The following is an 8,411-nucleotide window of genomic DNA, read 5'->3' as shown; positions in this document are numbered from 1 at the left end:
TTTTTTTTTTTTTTTTTTTTTTTTTTTTTTTTTTTTTTTTTTTTTTTTTTTTTTTTGTGCGTATCTATTGAGCCCTTCAATCGCTGTCGCGGTTGGCTCTTTGGTTTTGTGGTCAGTTTTTAGGATCAGAATCGCTATTGGGATTTTGGGGATTATCGGGGTGTTGTTGGATCTGTGACCGAAGAGATCTCGTGGGGTTTTTCCTTTTTCCTTTTTATTTTTTTCGATCGCTATGGTAGGAGGAGGGCCTCAAGTTCTTGAACAGCCACAACAATCTCTGCCTCAACCCCTATCTACTGCAGAAGAGGAGGCTGTTAAGAGGAATACCGATTGTGTTTACTTTCTTGCTTCGCCTTTGACGTGTAAAAAGGTTTTGATTTTACTCTTTTTTTTGTTTGATTTGAGCCCCTCTTTTCCTTTTTTAAGTTGGAATTATTGGTTTCTTTTGGTGATTTTTCTCGTCTTTAATAAGATCTGTGTAGGTTAAGATTCTTGGATTCAGCTTCTAGTGAAAAATTATGATTTAGAAAATTTTGTTTTCGAATGCACTTAACGTTTATTTCTCCTCAAGTCCATAGTGGTTTTACTTTAATTCGTGTATTAGCTCCTCAAGAAATTTTGTTGCCAGTTTCATAATTCTCCATGACGTAGGCTCAAATTGTGGCGTTGTTAGCCACTTAAACATCATTGTGTGACTGACTTGGGGAAGGAAAACTGTTTGTTCTTGATTTATAGTCACATGTGTGTGCAGATGTATGAAAACCTGTGCCTTGTGGAGAACCTCTGTTTCAGAGTTGGTACTCATTTATGATAATAACGAACGAATGGCATTCAAATGTAAAGTGTGACTGTTGTAGAATATTTCCTCAAGGTTTTTCATGTGCCCCAATTTACATGTTTCCAAATACTTGAGATTTTGTTCTGGAACAAGATGTTTACTAACGTTTTTAATTATTGATTAGATGTCTATCAGCTTTTAGAATCCTTATATATACATATTTCTGTACTTCTAGAGGATTCGAACTCATGGGATTTTCTCTTTTTCATTTTTTCTTCAGTATTTCGTAAATCCTAAATTGGAAACATCTGATCTGTGTAATCGGATTATATACAGTCATGAGTATGAAAAAGAATCTAATAACAGAGTTTTGTTCTCATCCCTGTTTAGAGTTTAACTGTTATGCTCGTTGGCCTTTTAGTATGAATTGACTGTTACAACAATTCACTTTTCCTTGCATTTAGATGGTCAATATAAATTTTTAACTAATTTGGTTCCACGTCCTAAAAGTTATTTGGTTATACATCCTAAGAATCAAGACAGTTATTTGACATTCGTGTTGTATTATGGGAACATCAGTGAGGAATGTGCTTGTTTCATGTTATGCCTGTTGAAAGTATGTTGTTGATACAATTATATATATCATTGATGTTGATTTGTGTCGGTAATATCTTTCTACGTAATTTCCAACAGGGAAGTGAATGTGAGTATCGCCATAGTGAATATGCCCGGGTCAATCCTAGGGATTGCTGGTTCTGGTTGAACGGTAACTGCTTGAATCCAAAGTGTTCATTCCGACATCCAGTAAGTTTTATGTTCTTGCTTTGTAGCAACTGTTTTTGTTCTTTAGTAAATCTATCCTGATAGTTTTAGCGAAAACAATTAGGTACCTTTTCTTTCAAGCCCAAGTTGACTGATTTTCATCTCTCCCTCTATCTCTCTCGTCGCTGTTTTCTTTTAGCCTCTTGATGGCTTGGTAGGAACTCCTCATTCAACAACTCCGAGTTCTCAAATTCCTTCCCAAACTTCAGCCATTCCATCCGCCCCTGTGAACTCAAGTAAACAAGCTGTCTCCTGCATTTTTTTTCAGAAGGGTCTATGTTTGAAAGGGGATCGATGTGCGTTCTTGCATGGGCCGTCCCCTGTTCCAACGAACAAAGTCCCTCTGATGGCAACAAATGGCCAAGCTAGTGAACCACCAAGTGTGAAGAAAATTGCTGGGGGTACCCAGAGGAGCAATCAAGAACAGAAGAATCCTCAAGAAATTTTTTTGAAGTCAGTTGGTGATGCATCTGTTAAGCTTGCAATGAAAGATGGAAGTGTGCCGTCAAAGATCGGAAACATCAATGAGAAGAGCAGACCACCTGCAAAAGTGGCTGATGGTGGTTCAAGGTATAAGGCTACAAAATCTCTTCCAATTTTAAATGAGAGTTCATTAAGTAGGGGTAATCGTCTGCAACAGAGTCATGTAATTGATGATCATGGGTTACAGAATGGTAAGGATGCTGATGAGTTTTTGAAGGAGTCCTCTCCAGGTTTTGATGTTCTTGTTGATGATGAGCTGAGAGGCTCTGGTTATTATGGCAGTGAAGAACAATATGGGAGAACAAGAGGTCATGATGGAGCAAATATGATTTCTATGAATGATTATGACATCAGTCATTCTGCTGATTATAAGATGATGGCTAATGTTGATCATGATGTTTATAATGATGTAACTGACTATGATTATGACACTAGGAAGGGGCAGTATGGTTGGGACCAGCGTTGGACCTCGTCTGAGAAGCTGTCTTTGGGGTCTGCCCAGATGGAAAGGAGGCTCTCCCGAAAATCTATCAGTCCTGAACATGTTCAGAATGTGGATTTACGTCATCGTTTAAACAAGCAGAGAAGGGGAAATGGTTTAAGATCTGTAATCAATAATGAAAATGTTGGTAATCGCCCTGAAGAACGAAACTATCATGCTTCTAGGAGAGATTCTCACCCCTCTCAAGAAAGCTCCATGAGTAACCGTCTCCGAGGTAGAATAAAGCTCCCAAGGATACCATCACCAGTTAGAAGTAGTAATGTGGGGCCAGAAAGAGATTTCAACCGGGGAAGATCCGGGGGAAGATTGTCACCAGGAAGGTCACTTTCCTTGTCTTATCAGGAAAGCAGTAGAGATGAAATGAAAGGCAGGCTGGAAGTAGATTATAACAATGAGCGTAGAAATTTCAATGGTCTTAATTCTGGGAGGGATGGAATGGATGGAACATCTGACTTTGCTGCTCCAAAACGTCTGGCCGAGCTGAAAGGCGAAAAACACGTGGTTAGCAAGGAGAAGCAAACCCTTGGCAAAAGAAAAGGCTTCGATAACGATCAACCTGGAGTTGAACTGTCGTTTGAGGGACCAAAGTCTCTCAGTGAGATTCTTAGAAAGAAGAGACAAGTTAAATCAGCTGTTGATCTTCCTATGAATAATGCCGAAAGAGAAAGCAGTGAAAGATTAAAAGAACGCTCCATTATTCCCTCCGTGGAGCAAGGTGGTCGGTCATCAACGAGCAAGCAAAAAGCAAATAGCCTTGAAGGAATCGTGTTCGCTCCAGTTGAAACTTTTGGGAAAGAAGAGGAAAACATCAATGTAACTCATCACAATTCTTCTCAGCCTATCCATTCAACCGACGATCACGGGATTGAAGCTTATGAAGAAACCTTCGAGGACCCCGAGTACGAGGGAGATGATCTGAGAGACGGTGAATACGAGTACGAGGAAGTCGATGACAGAGAATACAATTATGAAGAAGGTGACAACGTAGTTCCTGAGGAAGAGTATATGGACGATGAAGACGGAGATGACTTTGCCAAGAAGATCGGCGTTATGTCATGATCATGATCACGATCACGATCACAAGAGGACTTGCGCGTGCTCTTGCTACGAACATTTTGTTAGAGGACTTGCGTGGTCAGTTCAAGAATGGGCATGTTCTATCTGGACCATTAGCATATTGGGATTCCTCTTGTATTCATTAGAACACTCCTTTACTAGTATTTGATCTGATTTGAGTTGAAACAACGTAAAAGTATGTTGCAGATTGCAGTTGCAGAGAGTGTATGGTGTAGCGGTAGAAAAATTAAATAAGAAAATTGATATCCTTTTCTTTTTTTTAAGTAATTTTTGCTCTTTCATTACTTACTCTTCCTTATTTTTCAATAATTCCAAATTTATTATTATATAAAAATCTTTCACAAATATTAAATTCTACAGCTAATAGATTTAGGATTTAAATTGAAAATTTTAAAGATATAATTATGTTTGATAGCTTTTAATTCTATCGATTTCAATATAATCTTTTTAAAATATATATTTTTTCATTATTAACATTTAACTATTTTCTTTATTATTTTTAATTATTAGAAGAGTAATGTTAGCCCTCTTATGCAGCCCATTCCTGTGAGCCCAGCCCTAGCCTTTGTTAAACGCAAGCATCCTGTAATCTCTAATTCTCTCACGTCGGGGATCTCTCTCTCACTCTCTCATTCATCACTCGCCTCCGCCGGTAGCTTCTCTTTTAGACGCCGCCGCCGCCCCCGCCGCCGCCGGTAATCTCTCTCTTTCTCTATCTCTCAAAGCAGAGAATTTTCAGATTGAGTATCAGCAGGTCCGACGACTAACAGTTGCCTGCTGCATCTCTACTTTCTTGAAGTTTCGGCGTACTTTTGAAGGATGGATTGTGTGTATACAAGCATTTATTGTGTTTCGATGGATGAACCCCTTATATTGTTATTATTTTTTTAATTTCAAGAAATCGTAACTACGTACTTGTCTTGTATCTTCTACTTTTGGCTGAAGTGGTTTTTTTTGTATATGAGTTATGAAGTTATGTTCAAACGGATTGGACCGAACCAATCTAATTCTATTTTTCTTGAATTTTTAGGGGTTGGTTTGGTTTGGGTTTATAGCATTGTAAGGGTTTTTGGTTTAGAAGAATCTACCATTTGAAGGGTTGGGTCTAACTTATCACCCAATTCGACCCAATACGACCCACGAATAGCAAATATTGAAAAGAAAAAGAGAAAAAAGGAAATAATATTCCCAACCTGACAGCCAATTTCGTGCCAGAAAAAACCTAATAGCCAATTTCTCTCGCCGGCAGTACCTTCGCCTTCCCCTTCCTTTCAAGCGCTACGTCAGACTGTCGCTCATTCTCCATAATCTCAGTTCGCGGGCGCAAGTTTGATCATTTTCGGTATTGTTTTGGCTGTAGTCAGATCCTTCATCTAAAGTTCCCTAGCTTTTTCTTCTGTTTTTTTTTTTTTGGGTGTATAAATTGTTTGATGGTGTATGGGTTATGATCCAGTATCACTGGCTACTTGTTTGATTAACAAATTTTGATTCGAAATTAGTTTTTTTTATATTTTTTTGTACCTTTTTTGTCAAGGGTTTAAGCTTATTATTATGATTTAGTATCATTTCCTTTGTATTTTATTAGTTTGAGTTTTCAAGTATGCAATTTTATTCAAGTTGTTTATTCTGATCTGGGGATACTACTTTTTTCAGTAGATGCTTTCTGTTTAGACCATTGTGTTTGTTAATTTTGTTATCTTGGTTGTGGACAGTGCTGATAATTGCATTTTTTTTTTTTTTTTGGGGTTGGAGGCAGATTAGTTTCTCTCTGGTTTAACTTCACAAATAACCAAGTAAGACATCCGAACTTGTTTGCACAGGGACATTCAGCCAAGATGTCGCGGAAGGGTTTGATGGAACAAGACTTAAAGAAATTGGATGTGACAAAGCTCCATCCACTTTCTCCTGAAGTTATATCTCGTCAGGCTACAATTAATATTGGTAACTTTTCTTTTGTTTATGATTCTTTTATCGCACATATTACCCCTGATTACACTGTATGCTGGAAAATTATAGTCGTGGAGATCTTATTTTACTATTATAGTTGACTGTCCATTACTAAGTTCATCTTTTCCAGGTACTATTGGTCACGTGGCACATGGGAAGTCCACCGTTGTAAAAGCAATTTCAGGAGTCCAGGTGAATGTTTATTCCATCACTGATGGTTAATCTTGGTTTCTATTCTTTATAGTAACATTCTGACTTCCTTCTTTGGGTCGATTGTTGGTTGGATTTTAAGTTCCATAGAGGTGCCTTGGATTATCTTTTGTTGCAAAAACTTTTCTTGCCTTCTCTTTTCTCTTTCTGAACGATTAGAGTAGCCAGGTATGAATTTTTAAGGGGAACAAAATATCAAGCAAAGTATTCCATAAGATTTCTGTTTCTTAATGATCAGTAAGGATGAAAAATGCCAATAGTAGTTGTCTAACACCCAGGGCTTTTATATATTTCACAGTGGCTTCAATAACATGTAGTATTTGCATGGATGCATTATTCTGCACTGGATTTAGCTTACAGAAAGTAACAGAGATTTGAATTTATTTCCATAAGAAATTTTTGTTCATATGAGTACAATTTCCCCAGGAAAACATTATAACTTCTTCATTCTGATGTATCTATTCATGGAATGTCAAATCTGCAGACTGTACGTTTTAAGAATGAGCTGGAGCGTAACATTACCATTAAGCTGGGGTATGCCAATGCAAAGATATACAAATGTGAAGATGACAAGTGCCCTCGGCCCATGAGCTACAAGTGGGTGTTTCTTCTATTTTTATATGTTGCTAGCAGACACAACATCTACTTGTACTTAAAAGGTCAATTGACTTCCAGTAGTTAATTAACATACTCAGCATGCTTTTGTAGGGCATATGGAAGTGGAAAGGAAGACAGTCCTTTATGTGATGTGCCTGGATTTGAAAATTGCAGAATGAAACTATTGCGACATGTATCCTTTGTCGACTGCCCGGTAAGTTGAATTATTGTATCTGTGTAGCTAAGAAATTGTATGAAACATGATTGAAGCCAAAGTTAATAAACTGATCCATGCACATTTTGTGAACAGAAATGAGATAAGTTAGGTCTTCTTATGAGTTTCATGGGTTTTTACTCCTTGATTTTGTTGTATGGCGGGTTATTCACCATTCATATACCACAAAGCTTATTTCTTCCCTTTTATCATAACATGTTTTGTTTTTTTTTTCCTAGGGTCATGATATTCTTATGGCTACCATGCTTAACGGAGCAGCTATTATGGATGGAGCATTACTTCTGATCGCTGCCAATGAAAGCTGCCCTCAACCTCAAACTTCTGAGCACCTTGCTGCTGTTGAAATTATGCGCCTTCAACATATTATAATCCTCCAGAATAAAGTTGATCTTATTCAGGAAAATGTGGCAATCAATCAACATGAAGCTATTCAAAAATTTATTCAGGTTAGCTTTCCTTACTTTATTGTGTCAAGGTATTGGTATTTTCATATGAACGATTTTCACTGTATTCACTTTGTCCTTTTAATGTCTTTGGTAGGGAACTGTTGCTGATGGTGCTCCAGTAGTACCAATTTCTGCTCAGCTCAAGTATAATATTGATGTTGTTTGCGAGTATATAGTGAAAAAAATTCCAATTCCAGAAAGGAACTTCGTCTCACCTCCTAATATGATTGTGATTCGTTCTTTTGATGTCAACAAACCCGGATTTGAAGTTGATGAGATCAAAGGTGGTGTGGCTGGTGGTAGCATATTACGGGTATACTTATTACTTTTTTCTGGAAAATATAATCATCAATTCATGTTGAAATTGTGATGCTATGAAGTATTTAAAGCCAGCATTCAGATGGTTGATATGCTGTAATAGTGCATTATGTGCTTGTTTATGATAAAGACAGTTACTGGAATATGGCCAGAACTGACAAATGTGATTTATCCTTTTCAATTACCATCTATCTTTTGGCTTTGGTGTAAAAAGTTGAAAAAGAGGTTTTTGACTTGGCATATAGGTGATCTTGTTCGATAAGTTGAGTTACCTGAAGTTAAGAACTTTGTCCAAGTTTTTGGATTGTTTTGAGTTATTAGTTTATGAGTTCAAGCAAACATGTAAAAAAGTAGTAAAAATATTTTGTTAGCTTTTTTTTTTCTTTCGGTGGTTGGATGTTTCAATTTCATCCACCCTGAATTTTTCAGTTGAACCTGTTCTAGATAATGTCTTCCCAAGGAATTCATGTCACCACTTCACATTTTTAAACTCATTTTACTTTGGAAAAATTGTTCACAGTTTTCATGGTGCAAATATTTAAAATGTGTTCTTTCCAGGGTGTTTTGAAGGTGAATCAATTTATTGAAGTTCGTCCGGGGATTGTTGTTAAGGATGAAAGTGGTAACATCAAGTGCACTCCAATATACTCAAGGATTGTTTCATTGTATGCGGAGCAAAATGAGCTGCAATTTGCAGTCCCTGGAGGTCTCATTGGGGTTGGCACAACTATGGATCCCACTTTGACTCGTGCTGACAGATTGGTCGGTCAGGTTCTCGGGGAAGTTGGTTCACTTCCTGATGTTTTTGTTGAGCTAGAGGTAATGTTCTTAACATTTGAATGTTCTCTCTTTGTTAATGGATGAAGACCTTGAGATTGCAACCCAATACTACTCTAACATTCTTTCGGCCTCCCTACTTCTTCCCAGATTATCGTTTGCTTGTTTCTCTCCCCCCCTCTCTCTCTCTCTTTTTTTTTGGGGGGGGGGGGGGGGGGG

General features: G+C 37.5%; 2 protein-coding genes across 7 annotated transcripts in view; both read left to right on the top strand.

Annotated features, from left to right (window-relative positions):
* Positions 1-31: 31 nt before the first annotated feature.
* On the top strand, positions 32-3,925 carry LOC111447119 (zinc finger CCCH domain-containing protein 17-like). Of its 2 annotated transcripts, XM_023086126.1 has the most exons (4): positions 32-370; positions 1,472-1,582; positions 1,740-2,170; positions 2,519-3,925. In XM_023086126.1, the coding sequence occupies exons 1-4, from the start codon at positions 233-235 to the stop codon at positions 3,642-3,644; spliced, it is 1,806 nt and encodes a 601-aa protein (XP_022941894.1). In that variant the 5' UTR covers positions 32-232; the 3' UTR covers positions 3,645-3,925. The 2 variants fall into 2 exon arrangements, with proteins under 2 accessions (XP_022941894.1, XP_022941893.1); XM_023086125.1 differs by having other exon boundaries at positions 1,740-3,925.
* A 283-nt stretch (positions 3,926-4,208) lies between these two features.
* The window catches only part of LOC111447120 (eukaryotic translation initiation factor 2 subunit 3-like), a 5,501-nt gene continuing 1,298 nt past the window's right edge, over positions 4,209-8,411 (top strand). Inside the window, exons 1-9 of one of the 5 annotated variants that reach the window (XM_023086130.1) lie at positions 4,224-4,341; positions 4,977-4,979; positions 5,415-5,603; positions 5,740-5,801; positions 6,304-6,416; positions 6,528-6,630; positions 6,870-7,097; positions 7,192-7,410; positions 7,974-8,234. In XM_023086130.1, the coding sequence (XP_022941898.1) occupies positions 5,498-5,603; positions 5,740-5,801; positions 6,304-6,416; positions 6,528-6,630; positions 6,870-7,097; positions 7,192-7,410; positions 7,974-8,234 (1,092 nt within the window). In that variant the 5' untranslated portion in view covers positions 4,224-4,341; positions 4,977-4,979; positions 5,415-5,497. Of the gene's footprint in view, positions 4,358-4,751; positions 5,005-5,414; positions 5,604-5,739; positions 5,802-6,303; positions 6,417-6,527; positions 6,631-6,869; positions 7,098-7,191; positions 7,411-7,973; positions 8,235-8,411 lie in introns of those variants that run through there. The other 4 variants (XM_023086129.1, XM_023086131.1, XM_023086127.1 and 1 more) reach the window with 4 other exon arrangements.

The sequence above is a fragment of the Cucurbita moschata genome, unplaced genomic scaffold (assembly GCF_002738365.1).
Source record: "Cucurbita moschata cultivar Rifu unplaced genomic scaffold, Cmos_1.0 Cmo_Scf00009, whole genome shotgun sequence".
Taxonomy (NCBI): Eukaryota; Viridiplantae; Streptophyta; class Magnoliopsida; order Cucurbitales; family Cucurbitaceae; genus Cucurbita; species Cucurbita moschata.
This window is presented reverse-complemented; position numbering and strand designations above follow the sequence as displayed.